Raw genomic sequence first — 18,934 nt, 5'->3', positions numbered from 1 at the left:
GATATGACTTATATCGAAGTTAGTAACCGCTTCATAAGAGTGTAACCACTAGCATAGGTAAGCATTTAAGTTTATATCATTGTGACACTTACTTATTTGTCAAGTCTATTTACACATCAAGCAATGATCTTGTTGTCTTTTGATCTACTCTTTTCATGTGCTAGGATCGTTAAAAACAATTTCTTATCATTTTCTAAAGGTCGGATCAATTTCTCAAAATTTTCTAATATTTTAATTATCCGACTCCCTCTAAGCAGGAGCTCTCTCTAAGTGAGAGAATATATTTTGAATTTTTTTTTATTTTTATTAACAAGTATAGAAATGTTATAATAATGAAATATAAAATATTTTTAGAAAGTCAAATGACTCTTTTTAAAGTAAAAGTGAAAATCTTTTTGGTGAGTTAAACATCATTCACTTTCTCCCTCTAAAATTTTGACACATTTGAGAAATATTTACGATTTTAACTCCCATTTATATAAAGTATGTTATTTTCTGCAGCGCTAGCAATGATCCAGTCTTCACACACATTACTTGAAAAGTCTAAAACTTCGCTCATATGTCCACCATACATTTTCCTTCCATGGAGATCGATCACATGATTCCTTAGATTGACAATAAGTTCTTGTCGTGGATACTGGATTTTTGGCAGAAACTAATCCCACAGTTGCTAATCTCTGGTCAAACGCTAATATTGTGTGTTCATAAGATTAAAATAACATAAAATTCGATGTATGCTAACTTTTGTGCCAATAGACTTAGAAACGGAATACAAGCTAAAACATAACCACCATTAACAGAACATTCCCTAAGCAGAAAAACTTCTATAGTTGGTTTGCATCTTTGATTTTCATGTTCTGCATCATGGATGAAACCTACAAAATAAGCGGATTTGCATCAATATCATGTACAAATCCATGAATAACACCTAGTCATAAAGCTATTATCTATATAAACTGAAGGAAGTTAATTCTCCATACAACTTGGAAATTTAATATATGAAACTGTTTTCTCTTTCTTTAATAACTAATGATATTATTTCTTGTTTATCAATTAACTAGGCACAGAAGTATGGACATGAAACTTACGTAGTATATAATTATATTAATTTCTTACTGTGGCAATTATGTCAAAGTTACACAGGTAGTTAGTTGATTGTGTGTCAACTCTTACATACTATTTTTTGGTTCCAAAAAAGAATATATATATTTACCTATGTAATAAAAGAGTGGATTATTCACCATATATCTCCAAATTGCTAGGTGTCATTCTCACAATTTTATTAATCCAACTGGCTTTTCATAATTTTCTTTTAGTTATTTATTTCAAAACACAAAATACGTGACTATCTCTCTCTATGCAAAATAATACATATTCATCGTTCCAATCTTCTAACCCCAACCATAAACTCAATCACCATTGGCTTATTCTGCTTGAAATTGCTTTGAGATCGATGATCAATCTTCAACTTTAAAGGTACTCCTCAAACCTATTTCTCTAATGTCAATCTAATTCTAGGTATGCACAAAACTGACTTCGATTGTTAAACGATCTATCAATATGTGAAATCGATAAATCTTCATTATCTGATGTCGATATTAAACAAGCTGATTCATATGTAATCTAATTAAGCATAATTCGGTATTTTGGTTTTGGTTTGCAGTCCATGGATTACCATTTATCTTAGGAATAATCTTTTTAGTTCTAAATATTTGTTTTTTAGGTGAAGATAATAATATTAATCATGTTCTTTTTTTAGTTCTCTGTTTCTTTGGAAACCCTAATCTCAAAATTCTCTGTCATCATATCAACTTTGGTTCTTGGAGATTTAATGATGTTAATTCTGACTGTTCAAATCAAGGTTGGTTCTTGGCAATTTGAATTTTTTGCATTCAATATTTCTTCTAATCGATTGGAACCCAGCTCGATTCTCCGCGATTTGGTGTTCGTTCTTCTACAATTGTTCTTCGATTCATGGGTTCAGTCTTCCAATAGGCTCCAAACCAGGTTCGTTCAAACAACTTTTTTAATTTTTGGTTTTGACTTTTGATATGTGTTAAGTAGAAACTATATGATTAATATTGAAAATTACTGGATGCTTTCTGATTTTTATTGTTTGGCTTCTTATGTCAGTGATTTGGTGGAGATCACAACCACATCAGCAGTTGTATTTATCATGGATGTGTGATGTTTCTTACTTCTGGTTTACAAAAATGTTTTACCTGTTATCAAATTGTTGTTGGTTAACTTTTTAAAGTTTCTAAAATTTGTGCGCAGATTTATATGCTTTGACAAGATACGCCGATGATAAAGACCGAAGAGTTAGAGCAAACGATGAGGAATCTCAGCTTAGCTTAGTACAATTTCAATACCAACTTCCTACTACTGAACCTGAACCTGAACCTGGTTCAATAAAGTTACTTTTGTTGAATATAATTTTTAGGAATGATGACAATAGATTTTTCTTCCTTGTATTTTTTTAAAGAAATCATTTGTTTTCCCCGAAGGTGAAGGTGAATTGTGGTATGGATAATCGTTTTCTTTTAATTTATTGGAATGTAGATAATTACGATTATGTTTTTTTTCTATTGTTGTTCTTATGTAGTACAATAATTGTTAATTTATTTTATTAGTTTAAAATTTTCTTTTTTTACTTTATTTAATTTTATCTAACTTTTGTTTATTATTATTCGATCAAATTTTCTTCAACCCGTGTGTTACACGGGTCACTAACCTAGTATATATATATATATAGAAAATGGTTCAAATAAAAAGAAAGAGTTTCCTAAGAATGGTAAGAACCAATATATTTTTGACAAGTGGCATTACAACATATGGTGAAAGCACAATTCTAAGAAACTATGTCGGTTATAGTGGTGAAAGAGTAATTGTAGGAAATTATGTCGGTTTTGGTAATTTTAAATCTCAACCATTGAATAACATGATCAAATGGCTATGATTTATTCCTAGTCTTCCTAGGAAACTACCCTTTTTTAGTATAACCTTCCCCTATATATATATATATATATATATGGGTGGGATCTAGAGAGAACTCCTTTTAAAGAGAAAACTAGAAAACTAGTAAATAATTATTTTTAACTATTTAAAAAAATTATTTTGCGATTTTTTTTCTTTCCTCATTCTAATAAGATGATATTGATACTAAAAAAAAACATTGTCGGTGTAGTACTGTAGTGCATATGTGCATTAATGCCTATTGCATATATACAATAGTGTTTTATTGCATATAATACAACACAATTGCATTATCCAATACACACTATTGAATATATGCAAATACGACACTAATAATTGTATGCAAAACACATTATCGCATATATGTAATACAACACTGATGCACATATGCACTATATCGATTTTTTTTAATTTTTATATATAAATAACACTATTGCAAATAAACAATACAAACAACTATATATATGCTATTCAACATTATTTCAAATATCAAAATACACACTATTGCACATATGCATTATTAAAAAAGTCGGTGTATTACATGCATTACTCGTTAATTTTTTTTATTTATATTTTTTTTTTGTGGTGAAGAATAACAACATATAAGGATGAAAGAGAAAAAATTTTAAAAATATTTTTTTAATTAAATTAAAAATACTTCATTATTAGTTCTCTAGTTCTCTTCATAAAATGGATTTCTCTCATGATCATCTCCCTATATATATATATATATATATATATATATATATATATACTATTACGAAACCCCGCGCGATGCCGCCGCGGCGCTAATTTACAATATGATACTCGTTTTCTGTTAGTTTATCAACCCTCTCGAAAGATATTATATAATACTTTTGTTAGTATCCTTATTTGTAACATTGGTGTGGTTGATCTATGTTATAAGCGTTGCATAACTAAATTAAGTAAAAAGACATAAACATGAATAAGAAAATACATAAGTCATAAACATCACTTCAATGTAATAAACCAACACACGAATAAGAAAACATAAGTCATAAATATAACAATTTAAAAATAAACATCCTCATGTCAGCTGCTTGCATTTTGATAAGATAACTTACGCCTTACACATCTCAACTACCTCATCTGCATGGTTCAACCACCATTCTTCATCCCAATCGGTATTAGTAGCTTCTTGTTTGACTGCTACAACAACCTCGTGAATTTCTTCTCTCTTCTCATCTTTAACTGTCACATTTACTGCAGTAGTTTTGGGCACTGGAAAAAAAATAATATTTAGCCTCTCATATTTGTTTTATCAAACTTAAAAATTGTTATTATTTAGTATAGATGATAAATTGATACTTGACATTTCTTCTGAATTCTTCTTTGTTTCATCCATGGTAGCGATTTCTAATTTATGTTAGAGAAAAATGAGTAGGTTAGTATGCTGTAAAGAATAGATTTATGTATTACCGTTTATTTTTTTTTTTTTGCTAGCAATGAATAAAGAATAACAATAAACTCAAAATGTTTCAAAATATATTCAAAAATATAAAAAGTTAAGCATTCAAAATGTATTCAAAATATATTCAAAAATATAAAAAGTTAAGCATAAAATCTATTAGCATACCTACATTTTAGTACACATGTAGTTCATTCATCACGTAATACTTCTCGATAGACAACATTTGAGGTGTATACCCTGTCTCGTCTAAAATCTTTGACAGGGTGTACTACCTTTGTATTTTCCCGTGATATCCCTCTTGACAATGCCACGTAAAGTTGGCCATGTGAAAATATAGAATCCGGAAGATAAACACCGACTTGCGGAATGGTTTGACCTTGAGCTTTGTTGATGGTCATGGAAAAACTAAGTCGAATGGGAAATTGTTTTCTTTTTAGCTTGAATGGGAACATGTCGTCTTCAGAAAGACAAAGAGGGATTCTTGGCAAAAACACTCTTTTTCCTATGTGTTGACCAACGGCTATTTTTGCATCAATAACATTGTGCTGGAAACCATTGCATATCAATCTTGTGCCATTACATAGACCATCTGATGGGTCGATATTCCGCAACAATATTATGGGACATCCAATTTTTAGTCGAAGTTTATGAGGCGGTAAACCACTCACAGTTAGTGAGTTTAAGAACTCGATCGGATACAAGTTGTGGTGATCGTCTTCTACTTCATCAAAGCTGTAGTAAACTTTTTCTTCAACTTGAAAAATGTCAATCATTTGATCATTAATCTCGTCAACACTCTCATTTCTTGTTGATAATATTGCTCTTGAGATTATATAATCCGGAGAATAGACATTACTCTGTATTAAAGGGAAGATGGCATTGATTAGTTCTTTTATAGAGTTTTCTCGGATGGTGCATGGAATAGTCATGTCATCAGGTATGCGAATAAAGCTTTCTTCGATCGATTCTTCGGTTCCATCTCCAACTCTTAAAAGAAAATTAGAAAACCACGGATCATTAGTGCTCTCATATTTACGGTCAACCGCATCTTTTTAGTCACATACAAAAGAGGCGACATTCGTAGGCTGGAGTCTACAATTTGTGCTCGAGTGCCACGTTTAATAACCGGCAACACCTGTCTGAAATCACCTCCCATAATCATTATCTTTCCACCAAATGGGAGTCTAACGCCTATAATCTCTTGCAATGTTCGATCGACCGCCTCAATTGCTTGGCGTTTTGCCATCGATGCTTCATCCCAAATGATTATTTTTGATAACTTAATTAGTTCAGCAGCCCCACTTTGTTGTGTGATGTTGCACATTGAATTGTTATCAAGATTAATAGGAATCTTGATTCTAGAGTGAGCCGTTCTCCCTCCTGGCATATTATTAGCTGCAGCACCTGATGAAGCTGTTGCGAGAGCGATAAGACCACGAGAACGAACCTCAGCAAGCAAAGCTTTGTACACAAATGTCTTTCTCGTTCCACCTGGACCATCTATATAAAGAACACACCTGGTAAATCATTATCCACGTGCCTCATGATCTCATCAAACACAACTTTTTGGTCATGATTAAGATCATTTTTGGCACGTAAGTGGTCAGCTTCCACAACTATCCCGTACTCCTCTTGTAGCTCGCGATAACCTACATGTTCTGAGTTAACATCTTCTGTTATGTTTGGAAAATTGAGCTCATTAATATCTTTACCCATAGATTGTAGAAAGGTCCTAATTTCAATAAGAACCATATTTTGAACCCGTTCGACACTTTGACAATGTAACCGATAATCTTCAGATAGTGAATCAAAGTGGTCATTCCATAACTTTCAAACATCTCCAGGCGCGCAAAAAATCATTATAGTCGCAAATAACCTTCTAAGAGCCTTGGGAAACTGATATACAGAGGCTTCTGCGAGGCATTGCGATAAACTTTCATCATTCTCTGTTAAGCCTATCTCAAGTGCTGTTTTTCGAAATGTCGTGTACCTTACACCATTAACTGTGCAAAGATCATCAAAAGAAGTAGGCCCTTTAACATTTGACAATAGTAGGCGTAAATAGTACCTTTCTCCTTCAGCTGGATTAGCGGATACAATGCGACCTCTTTGTGCTTTATGTAAACGGCGATTCCAACGACGTGTGCTACCATTCCATGTGAAGTGTTTCGGAAAATCTTTATACAAATATTGCCTTGCTTTTTCATCCAATCTATTTGTCTCAAAATATGTAGTCAACATGGTTCTCTTATCTCTCTCCCTATCAACAATTTCACACATTACATCGTCATCTCTAAATCTAACCAGCTGTTGCGAGAGCGATAAGACCACGAGAACGAACCTCAGCAAGCAAAGCTTTGTACACAAATGTCTTTCTCGTTCCACCTGGACCATCTATATAAAGAACACACCTGGTAAATCATTATCCACGTGCCTCATGATCTCATCAAACACAACTTTTTGGTCATGATTAAGATCATTTTTGGCACGTAAGTGGTCAGCTTCCACAACTATCCCGTACTCCTCTTGTAGCTCGCGATAACCTACATGTTCTGAGTTAACATCTTCTGTTATGTTTGGAAAATTGAGCTCATTAATATCTTTACCCATAGATTGTAGAAAGGTCCTAATTTCAATAAGAACCATATTTTGAACCCGTTCGACACTTTGACAATGTAACCGATAATCTTCAGATAGTGAATCAAAGTGGTCATTCCATAACTTTCAAACATCTCCAGGCGCGCAAAAAATCATTATAGTCGCAAATAACCTTCTAAGAGCCTTGGGAAACTGATATACAGAGGCTTCTGCGAGGCATTGCGATAAACTTTCATCATTCTCTGTTAAGCCTATCTCAAGTGCTGTTTTTCGAAATGTCGTGTACCTTACACCATTAACTGTGCAAAGATCATCAAAAGAAGTAGGCCCTTTAACATTTGACAATAGTAGGCGTAAATAGTACCTTTCTCCTTCAGCTGGATTAGCGGATACAATGCGACCTCTTTGTGCTTTATGTAAACGGCGATTCCAACGACGTGTGCTACCATTCCATGTGAAGTGTTTCGGAAAATCTTTATACAAATATTGCCTTGCTTTTTCATCCAATCTATTTGTCTCAAAATATGTAGTCAACATGGTTCTCTTATCTCTCTCCCTATCAACAATTTCACACATTACATCGTCATCTCTAAATCTAACCATCTGATTATTAGGGAGATGAAGTTGTAAGGCCAAAACAGCAGGATAGATTTGTGAAAGAGTGAAAGAAAATATACGCCACATAGCCTCTGGGGGCGATACATAACGTGCATCTTGAAATCTCTTTATCTCATTAATAACAACCTCTTGGTCATCCGGATCAATTTGAATAACCTGTTTGTCATGTCCTTTGTAAACATACTTAAACAAATATTTCACTGATTTTATACTTGAGCAAACCTCGACATTCATGTGGCAATTGAACATCATCAAAAGCCTTGGGTTATACGGGACAACCCATCTATTATCAAGCATTTTTCCTCGTACATTCACATTTACTCCATTATTTCTCTTTCGATATAATGGATACGCATCGTTTCCTTGGGCTGTCTTTTCATTAAATTGCCTAGGATAACGAAAGCGGCATATTTGAGGATCACTCTGCATACAAGGGTTGTTTGTTCGTAAATGCCCACAAGGACCATGAATCATGTGCTTGACAACAAGCTCGTGCAATTTGGGAAGCCTTTGTTTGTCAGAAATTTCCGCACACACGACCTTATCATAATGGTCTGGATTATTGATTTTGTGTTGCGAGTTCATGATAATAAGAAAATGTGCATGCGGCAAACCACACTTTTGAAACTTGATGACATAAACATACGCCTTCACCTTTCCAAGGAGATGTTTCTTAAATAGTTCTTCCTTAAGATCTTCTAATTTGGAACGAAAAACTCTTGAAACAAGGTCTGGACGATCTTGTGCAGTTTGACCAACTTTTAAATGATCGCATATCTCAGGCCACTGAGGGTTACACGTCATTGTTAGGAATAAATCAGGCTTCCGTCATCTTGAACTATGGTCATCGCATCTATAAACCGGCACCGCATGTCGCGAGGCCCTCCAATGAAAGATGCAGGCAACACAATCCGTTTTCCGACTCTGCTTGGACGAGCCTCGCCAGCATTGACTCAATCCACAATTCCTTGGTACAAATCTGCTCTTATCTTAGTCTGGTTTCGTTCACAAAATTGTAAACGTGACGTCTCAAGCTTTATATAAACATCGACAACAAATTGTTGTAACAATCTACCACCAAACAAAAGCACGTTCTCCATAGAACGAATTTGAAGTTTGTAACACTAGTACTCTCGCATAGCCACAGTTGTTCTACCACTTCGTGTGTTAGCTGCTGAACAATGATTACGATAAAAAAATGATCAATTAAAATAATACATGTTGGGGTATTATTTATAATCTTCACTTAAAAAAAGATATTTAAATTGTTTGCACCTTCAGTTTCTTCATCGATGTTGTTGTGATTGTTATGAACTTCATTTATTGATACTCCTTGACGTGGTATGTTAGGATGCCAAACCAACTCACCATTAGGGAAAAAAGGGGGATATGACAATGGATCGTAACAACCAAAGTACGGCTGAATAGTCTAGGTATGCTCAGACCTACTGTACACAACAATACTTCTTTTGTACGAAGTGATATTGTCATTACCTTCAACCCAAATACCAGCAACCTTCGATGTGGTTGGTCGGTTGTACACCCTTTGGTCAAGCTCAACTGAAGCATTTAAACTGACTCTATAGTTGTCCAGAGGTTCTAGTTCTGAAAGACTTCGAAATGTTTTAACATATAGGTTTGCAGAAAGAACACGTGTCAACATTGTAGTGATACTTTTATCAAGGTTTGGCCATTGGAGTCTATGATTAAATCAGTATCAGGACCATAAAAATACAATTGAAGGTACCTAGGTGTTACATCCCGTGAAACTAATTGGTTGATATTGTGATAAATTCCTTTATGTGCACGGAACGTGTATACACCATCTCTCATATTGTTCAATGAATCATCCAGTGTCACACCCATTGAGGCGAAAGAAAAATTGGTGTTATAAGCACATATGTTTTGCCTAAACACGTTTCCAATTTCATCTTGCTTGGTTGAATTCGAATACCTAATAAATTTGTTGGATTAAGTAACTTATAAGATGTCAAGCGTAATAAATAAAGCTTTGCTAAATAAATAGAAACCTCGTGATATTTCAGGCATGACTTCGTCAATTACAGAGGAGAGTGTGGTTGACGGCGTACTATCATTGGTTAGAGTTTGTGTAAATGGAATGTGATTCTCTTTGCGTGCAACATAATATCGTACATGGTATTCCTTTCGTGTTTCAGTCAAACTGCATGACACATTCTCTTTTGGCAATTGTGTCATTCGACTACCACTGGGTTGTAAAATTCTTAACGGTGTCCTTTGTGTTGAATGTATTGATGAATCACATTGGGAGACATCGCCAATACCAACTTTCGATATTTTGTTATTTTCTTTGCGAGAAGAATAATATTGTCTATTATACTCTTTACGTTTTTCAGCTGACTTTTTTGGTTGTCCATTAGTCATTGTAAATTGATAAACGCCTTGTAAATTAAATAAAAATAATAATTGTTATAGACAATTTATAGTCTAATAGTAATGAAAAAGAAAAAAAAAACAAACTTCTTAAAGCATTAAAATATAAAATTTAAATATCAAGGGAAACTCAAACTAAAGACTTGGTGAAACAACGGTCTCGAAAAACACTACACCCTTATAACCATGGAACCAAGTAACCGGATAAAAACATTCGAAGGGCTTTATGTTCATTACGATTTCAAAAAGCTTCTCTCGATTAGTCATCACAAACCAACTTAACCCATTTGTCATATAATGTGTTATAGAGCACCATAATGACAGTGATATGGGGGGATTGGAGGACATGAGAAGACTTTAATCCAATGCTCCCCTTGTAGCATCCACAAGTCAGTTGACATCTCAGCTAGGCCAGTGGTAAGAAACATGTGAAGATGGTTTTTTACACTCACTAAAGTTCCCCGAAAAATACCTTTTGAAGGACCTCTTGGAAAGCTTATCTCCTTAAACTGCCCTGACTTAACATCAAAACAAATTACCACATTTTTACCTCCAACCCAGCAATCACAAACAGTGAAATATAGAGTATTACCACATGAAGTACCAGGCGACCAATAGAAATTTCGACTTATGTACTCTGGTCTTGTTATGAAAGGTATGTTTCTCCAAGAGTCTTCTCTTCTGGAATAGACATATACACTAAGTACACCACCTGCACGCTTCATATGCAAGACCTTGTAATCATCGTAAGCGTCAATGAACAAACCAATAGCATCAGCAATATCTTCAAAGAAGCCATGGCCATCAGCTGTTGATAAATTCTTGTATGCATTTGTGATTGGATTCCAGAGAAGCAGCTCAGTTGTATGATTCAACCAAACACACAACGATCCATCCAAATTTGAAAGAATAGAGACGTCATTAAATTGGGCATTGAATGGAAAAGAAATGATGGTGCTTGGCTCATTAACACCAGACTGAAAGTTGACTGGTAGGACAGAGCATGATAGGTCACCAATTAAGAGAATTCTCTGATTAGATGAAACTAACGAGCGGGAACTATGTATCCTTACAAAGTCCTGTGTTGACAGTAGGGCATACCATTCCTTACAAGCACATTTCACATGGCCGACAACCTTAGCTGGCATTGAATGGAGACGTCATTAAATTGGGCATTGAATGGAAAAGAAATGATGGTGCTTGGCTCATTAATACCAGACTGAAAGGTGACTGGTAGAACAGAGCATGATAGGTCACCAATTAAGAGAATTCTCTGATTAGATGAAACTAACGAGCGGGAACGGAACTATGTATCCTTACAAAGTCCTGTGTTGACAGTAGGGCATACCATTCCTTACAAACACATTGCGCATGGCCGACAACCTTAGCTGGCACCCTTGTTAATATCTCGAACATGATTATTTCAATAGAAAGGTCAACCATGGTGTTACCTTGGTTTAGCTAGTGTAGACACCTTATATCTATTAATTATGACATAACAGAGAAGATTTTAGGCTAATAGAAGTTTGCATTCATTTTGTGTTACAGAGAGGATTTTAGGATAATAGAGAAGATTTTAGGCTAACGGAGAAGACAAACAACATGATATAAGACATGAAAATATTATGCAAAGTAAAATATAGTTCTCGTATAGACACATAGAAAGATGGGAGAATTACATATTTCCCCTCATTAAGTTATTGAATTATATATATCCCCAATGTTAAAAGTATAATCACATATTTCCCCTTATATCAAATTACTCATTTACCCTTTATTTTAATTTCCAACACCTATTCTAATTTGCAATGCCCCACATACTAACAACTAAAAGGTCGATTCCGGCAAACTCTAATAAAACACAAACGATTATTATTCATGATGATAATATTAGAAGGAAGGCATACCATCATAACTTGCATCCATCACATTGTACCATGAAGTCGTCCGGGTTGTGGGGCATATCGCACTCGCAATACCTTCATATCATATATAACCAGTAAGTTTTATTGAAGTAAATCTCATCAAACACTAGTGAATAAGATTATAATATCTAGTTGACAGAATCAAGATACTCACACAGAGACTGAAAACTCGATGAAACATTGACGAAATCATATTCAAATCGCCAGAAGTAGTAATCAATATGATTAGATAAAAGTACCCCTTCCCTTAATTAATGGCATGCAATCGCTGACTGCACGCATAAACAAATCAAAAACATGATAAACCTTCTATAAATTCACTTTTTAACATAAAGAAATTCAATTTCCCCATGGCTGAACAAGTCGAGAAAAGTGAGAATTGGAAACTTTATACACAATGGTCAGGTTAAATCTTCCAAAATATTGACTTTTTAAGATCAGTGATGGTTGAGAAAAAATGAGAATCGGAACTTTTGATAGACAATGATCAATGTAATTAAAAGCACGTTAAATCTTTGAAATTTGTCAGTGTAATCAAAAACATTTTAAACACATTAAATCTTCCATCACTAAAACTTAAAATTAAACACATTTAACAAGGACAGAAACAACAAACGCACGTCGATTTGCAGCCTGTGCTATGAACAATCAACATGCTATATTTATGATCCGATGCGATCGTCAAAGACTGTCAACAAGGTTCAAAACACAAACAAGATGATCAGAATAAAGAACCATCAAATTAAGCATCAGTTACATGATAAATAATTATAAAACGAATTGGAAATGAAAATTGCTTACATGAAATAGATATCTCATCGATCGGCGCTTATTGGACGGCGGCGTTAAAATATTTTAGAGATCGATGAAAGTAAACATGGTATGCGTCCCATATATATACTACAGAACCTAGGTTAAACCTGATCCGAACTTTTCAATTTAAACCCTGAAATTGTATGTCTGTTCAAATAGAACTCAGCTATTGTTATTAGATAATAGATATATGTTGGCATATGTTGGCATTTTAATTTTTATATGTTTGAATAACAAAAACAAGACAAAATATTACATACCAAGTCAACATAGAAACTATAGTATAACATGAGCGTCTGACTAAAGATAACTGATTTAACTTTGAAGTAATTAAAATTTTTAGCTGCTTAACGTTTAATATGCTAAAGTATTGAAAAATCTAGTAAAGTATGTGTTTATGTTTATAAAACAAATACGCGTATTTAAGTAAAATCTATGTTATTGCAAATCACGATTCTAAACAAAGGTAAACATTCAACGTATTAAGTAAGGTATTCATTGAAACTAAATAAACCAGTTTTTATTAAAATCAATTTTTGTTTGTAAGATATTCATACATCTAAATCCTAAATAACATATATTAATTAATTCTAAACCCGAATACCGAACCCTATTAACTGTCACACCCCAATCTACGACGGAATATGCCGGGACGTAACTGATTGCATAATAGCTCACAAAACACTATTAATAATAATGAAAATAACTAATTATTTAATTTCATATAATCAAAATACATCACAAAATCAATAATAAAGATTATCCAAAGAAATTGTTTATTTTTTCAACAACCTAGAGTATAAATAAATGCCTTCTAAACCATCCAACTCTTCAACTAGCGAACCTGTAACACGCGTAAAAATAGCGTTTAATCAACATAAAGTTGAGTGAGCAATATACAAGTTTTAATGTATTATTATATTGTAAATAAACAATCCGTATGTGAATATAAACAATTACAACATTGATAATATATAATTACCAAATAAAATAGATGTGGACCCTTTCGGTTTAGCACAACGCCAGCTTACGGGGGTAAGGTATGCATACTCGATGAGGATGAGGTGGCCCAACCACCAAACAATAAAAATAAACACATAATGATATAGCATGTCATCGATAAGCAATAAATTCATATACACATATTATCGAATTGTGGTTGATGAGGTATAGATGTAAATAAATAAATTTTGATGTATATGATACGCATATTACCCCCAAAAATAAAAGATGAAAAAGAGGGGTGTAAATTACTCACCTTGAAATTGGTGAGGTGAAGGATTAAGATCTTGATTAAGGTATGCATACTCACCTAATGAGAAATCTCTAAATACAAGTAAACAGAGTTTCTTTAGCATTTATTTGATAAATAAAGATCATAGAAAAAGACATGTATAAAAATAAGAAAAGTAGAATTTGAAAAAGAAATAAGGAAAACGAAATCAGTTTTGGACAGATTTATTTCACCGATTGCATAAATGTTTTAAAATATCAATAAATTCTCAAAAATTATAAAAATCTCCAGTCAACTAAATTAGCATGTAAGGAAAATAGCCGATCTTCACAGAGGGTACAGATCTACGTACTAATTTTGAAATAACGATTGTGAATTCATAAGAATTAATAAAAATGCAAATAAATAGTCATTAGAACCATAACTCAATAAAGTTAATGATAGGCTTTGACTTTGCATCATTACAGTTTGTTATGATCGAGATATGACTGTATCTTTTAAAATCATTCTTGCTCTCAAATTTGAAACATTGAAAATAAAAATGTTGTTGATGTTTTCGAATGGTTTTGATAAGAAAATTATGAAGGACTTGTGATATAATGAGTACAACATGTTTGATCATGTATCATCAAAATTCTTATGGTTCTTGAGTCAAAATAAATTAAACACAACAAAAACTTCAAGAATTTAAGAACTTGTTAAGGTGTTCCCAATAAAACAAAAAAAAAATTGAGAGAACAAAAATTAAAACTTACTTGAAAAATATTTTAAGTAGAGAGATAGAAATTAATGAACAAGGGGAATGTCTATTTATAATTAAGTTAGGATTAAAAACCTAACTTGATAAGAAAGTTTAAAGGTTATGTCAAAGAAAAATTTGAACAAAAGAAAAATAATAGTAATCTATACTATATAATAAACAAAGTTTTCTAAATGGCACATGTCATCATCATAGTGATCCTTACAAAATGTTCCCTCTTCTCTCTCATATTAAATACATTTCTTTTTCTTATTAATAATTTTTATTTCATTTTTTTCTTTTTAATCTTTTATTTTCTCTTTTTAATAATTGTTTCCTAATTTGAAAATTTAATACCAACATAAATATATTATTTTGTTTTATATAAATATATTGTATTAGTTATTAATATTAGGTTTTATAACTAACTAATTTTATCATTGATTTTGAATAATGATTCCAAAAATGAAGGTTTTTAATATATTATATTAGTTAATTAATATTGAGGTTTTATAAAAAAATATATTATTGGATGCAGAGAAAAAATTAATTTAAAATTTAAATTTCAATAACTTTAACTTATTAAATATATATATATAATATTTACTAAATTACATGTTTTTTTTTTCTTTCAAACCCTTAAAAAATAAATTCACTATTGATATATATGTTTATGTTAATTTATAACTGGTTAAAGTATCAAGCATGGTTCGGGTTAAAACATTTTATTATTAAAATGAGTTTCGGTCCACGGGTGGGTTTAAAGAAATGAGACATTTACAACTTATTTTTTTAATTGACTATTGAATCAACCCATCATTTATGTTAAGTATATCATCTTAAAATTCCACATAAATATATAAACACTAGACTACATGTTTTGGTTTTTGAGAAGGATAAATCAACTTCTTACCTTAGTAATGCAAATGTTAAACATTAACATACTGTTAATCAGATGATAAATTGCCTTTGTATATCCTTCTATTATTAAAGATTTCAAATATATAGATTTCTTTAGTGAACGAGATATACTTGCATAAAAAATGAGGTCGTTCAAGAAATTAGCAAATGTTTGTTATCCATGTTTTCGGGAGATGAAAAATATTACCATTATTCATATGGTATCTCTCATGCATTAAATGATACATTACAATAAATTATTAGTTTCTTAATGTTTTAAATGGTCTCAAACTCTAATATTGTCAAGTCATATGATAGTCCTAAAAGACGATGTTGAGGCGAAAATACATGTGAAAATAAAACACAATATGATAACTGTGTTATAGAAGCGAAAATCATATCCGGAATTAGTACTGGAACTAACACTTTTATTCTTAAAAAGAAATTTTCTACACCTTTAGATAAAATGATTAATTTCAAAGAATGAAATTTTCAATAATTTTTTGTTTTGCATTTAAGATTAATAAAAGTTAAGGTCAGTCACTCTAGATGGTTGGTTTGTTTTTTAAACAAATTATTTAACTCGTGGTCAGTTATGCGTTGCATTATCAAGAGTAAAAAGCACAAACAATGTGAAACTATTAAGTTTTGATATATGAAGTAAAGTTACAAACAATACTATAAATATTGTGTACAAAGAAATATTTAAAGATTATTAAAATTTCAAACATTTTATTTTCATATTGTGTAATGTGTAACTTACTTTACCGTATAATATCTTTTTATTTCCGTTGAACATTTGTATTTGACATTATGTTATTATTTAAATAAATTTATTTATTCAACCCGCGTGCTACACGGGTAAATAACCTAGTAAATTATTAAAAAAAACAAATTGAAAGGGAGGCAATATAGCCATCCACTTTCATTGTTTTTTATTTTTTTATTTTTATAATAATAATATATTTATGTAAATAGAGTTTAACTTTTGTAAATTACAGAAAACTCCCTATAGTTATAATAATGAAATAAATTGATCTTTAAAAAACTATATAATATAGCAAAATATTTTAGTTGAAAATAGTATAAATTTAACTTTGAATTTTAAACAAATCAGGTTTTCAGGTTCAAAAATTGACGAATGTTACGATAACACCACTAAGTTATGCACCATTTGTCCATAGTTCATTGCACAAGGTTCCACGTGCAGAAAACACATTGGAGCTTGTCTAGGTAAAGTTTTAAGTAGATGTATTTCTTTTACTTGTTAATATTTTCATTTTTTTAAACTAAATTTTAATTTATAAGGTAAAATATGATGTGTTGATGCAATGTAGGTTCAAGAATATACACGCCTACTATTTTAAGAACAACAAAATAAGTAGGAAGAGAATCGGCGGGTTTGAAAACTCTTAATCGTAAACTTAATATGATCAAAACAAGATGAACTTAATATTAGCACTTAAGAAAATAAAGTTATTAGATGACAGTTGTCATAATTTTTGTTGGCAGAATCAATGGGACTAAAAACTATTAATCATAAACTTAAGACGATAAATGTTCTAGCGAAATATTTTATTTAGAGTATAAATGGAATTGAAACACATGATCGCAATCTTTAACTTGATAGCTCTATGATTGTTCGCAATAAACATAAAGTAACACGGACATCTGCAACATATCTAATAGAACGAAAAATTAAACTTCATAATAGTAAACTCTTAATATTACCATGTGAAGTTGAATTGCAAGCAATTTATTCTAGGAACATTCAACATGGTACAAACGATCTACACTGGTTCTTGTGTTACGCATGATGTTGCTGATTATAAGCAAGCATGCTACTACGATAAGAAAATCAAAAGAATAAAACCAAAACTCGAAATAGGGTTGCCAACGGCATCATGTTGAGCTCCATTGGATACAGTAGAGTGAAATATGCATAGATAATAAAGGTTTATATGTTCGTATATGCTTTTTGTAAATTGTTTAAACTTAGCCCTTGTTTTAATCTCCTTCATCTCTTTCCTTCCTTATGTTCAATCACTACGGAGTAATTGTATAAGTTACTAGAAAAAATAAACGATATTGCTAGTGTATGAATTTGCAAGAAAAAGTCACTTCAAGAGGAGATTGTTGGATACTTGAAAATAATTAGCATACCAAAAATCATAAAAGTGATTATCAAAGATATGTTATTCTTCACTTAAAGCAATAAATAGTAAAATACTTTTCCAAAAGATGGGTGCAAAACACTGAACTACTGAAGATGAAGAACTACAGATGAAGATCAGGAACAAAAGAAGAACAACAATGACTTATCAGTTGTTTAATACTTATTAGTATTTAAGCTTGTTTGTAATAGATGGTAGTTTGTTAATGTGACGGTGTCTGTAAGATGATCAACATTTTATAATTACTGGCAAATGCCGCTTTCAACACAGTAATCAGCAAATGAAAATTGGAAATTGTTTTTTAAATGACAAATTTCTTTTAATCAATGTTGTCTCTGTGATTTAAACTAAAGACCTAATAACCTAGGTGTTTTAAAAGCTTTAACTTTGTCAAAGGGCCACCAATCCCATTAGTAATCTAAAAATAGTTGAAATTTGAAAAACGATAAGTGGAAAATCCTTATTACAACATGTAGATTGTAGAGGAAGATGAGAAAATAAATAACTTGTAATTAGTTGTAACCGTTTGAATTAGAATTATTCAAAGTTGGTTTATTATTTGGAATTTTCATCATTATACATCAATAAATCTTTTGTATTAGTTTTTTGTTTGTTAGTTTTAACTTTTTACCATTATTAACCTATTAAAAATAATATATTTATTTCATATTATTACAACATAATATTCTCATCTACTACTTTCATTTTCGTGCAATCAAAATAAGTAATTAAGTGTAAAATTACACATAAAAAATAGATGGCCGGTAATAAATTAATTAGAAAAATACAACTTGTTATGATGGTGAAGATAAATTTCAAAATCAACACATAAACTGCAACAACATTTTTAGAGAAAAATTTAACGACCGAGCATTACAAAGACGTCGATGCCAAAGTGATAAATTGTCCTCCAAGGCTTTAGATAGTAAAAATGAAGCAGCTTGTCATGAATATGAGCTTCTCATGTCTAAAACATATGCATCATCATGCCTTGAGGTACTCATCAGAATCCATTCCTCAAGGACTTTAAAATCTGGTTTTAACATGAAACAACCTCGAGTTATCTTGGTAGAAATTTGATATCTTTCTTTCCGTCTCAGCAAATCGTTTTTT

At 31.7% G+C, this 18,934-nt stretch overlaps 2 protein-coding genes and 1 pseudogene across 2 annotated transcripts; all 3 read right to left on the bottom strand.

Annotated features, from left to right (window-relative positions):
- Positions 1–4,596: 4,596 nt before the first annotated feature.
- LOC143572813 (uncharacterized) lies at positions 4,597–6,802 on the bottom strand. The gene is made up of 4 exons (XM_077057863.1): positions 6,285–6,802; positions 5,967–6,179; positions 5,473–5,925; positions 4,597–5,395 (listed from the first exon to the last, which is right to left on the bottom strand). Exons 1-4 carry the CDS (start codon positions 6,800–6,802, stop codon positions 4,597–4,599), a joined length of 1,983 nt encoding a protein of 660 aa, XP_076913978.1.
- On the bottom strand, positions 6,803–8,428 carry LOC143572812 (uncharacterized). The gene is made up of 2 exons (XM_077057862.1): positions 7,179–8,428; positions 6,803–7,073 (listed from the first exon to the last, which is right to left on the bottom strand). Exons 1-2 carry the CDS (start codon positions 8,426–8,428, stop codon positions 6,803–6,805), a joined length of 1,521 nt encoding a protein of 506 aa, XP_076913977.1.
- Positions 8,429–10,171: 1,743 nt separating this feature from the next.
- Positions 10,172–11,479, bottom strand: LOC143572810 (putative F-box protein At3g24700; annotated as a pseudogene).
- Positions 11,480–18,934: the final 7,455 nt, after the last annotated feature.

This window comes from Bidens hawaiensis, unplaced genomic scaffold (assembly GCF_021521415.1).
Source record: "Bidens hawaiensis isolate Kalapana, Puna unplaced genomic scaffold, B.hawaiensis_p1.1 tig00026014_1, whole genome shotgun sequence".
In the NCBI taxonomy this organism is placed as follows: domain Eukaryota; kingdom Viridiplantae; phylum Streptophyta; class Magnoliopsida; order Asterales; family Asteraceae; genus Bidens; species Bidens hawaiensis.
Note: the sequence above shows the minus strand (reverse complement) of the source record. Positions and strands in the feature narration are given on the sequence as shown.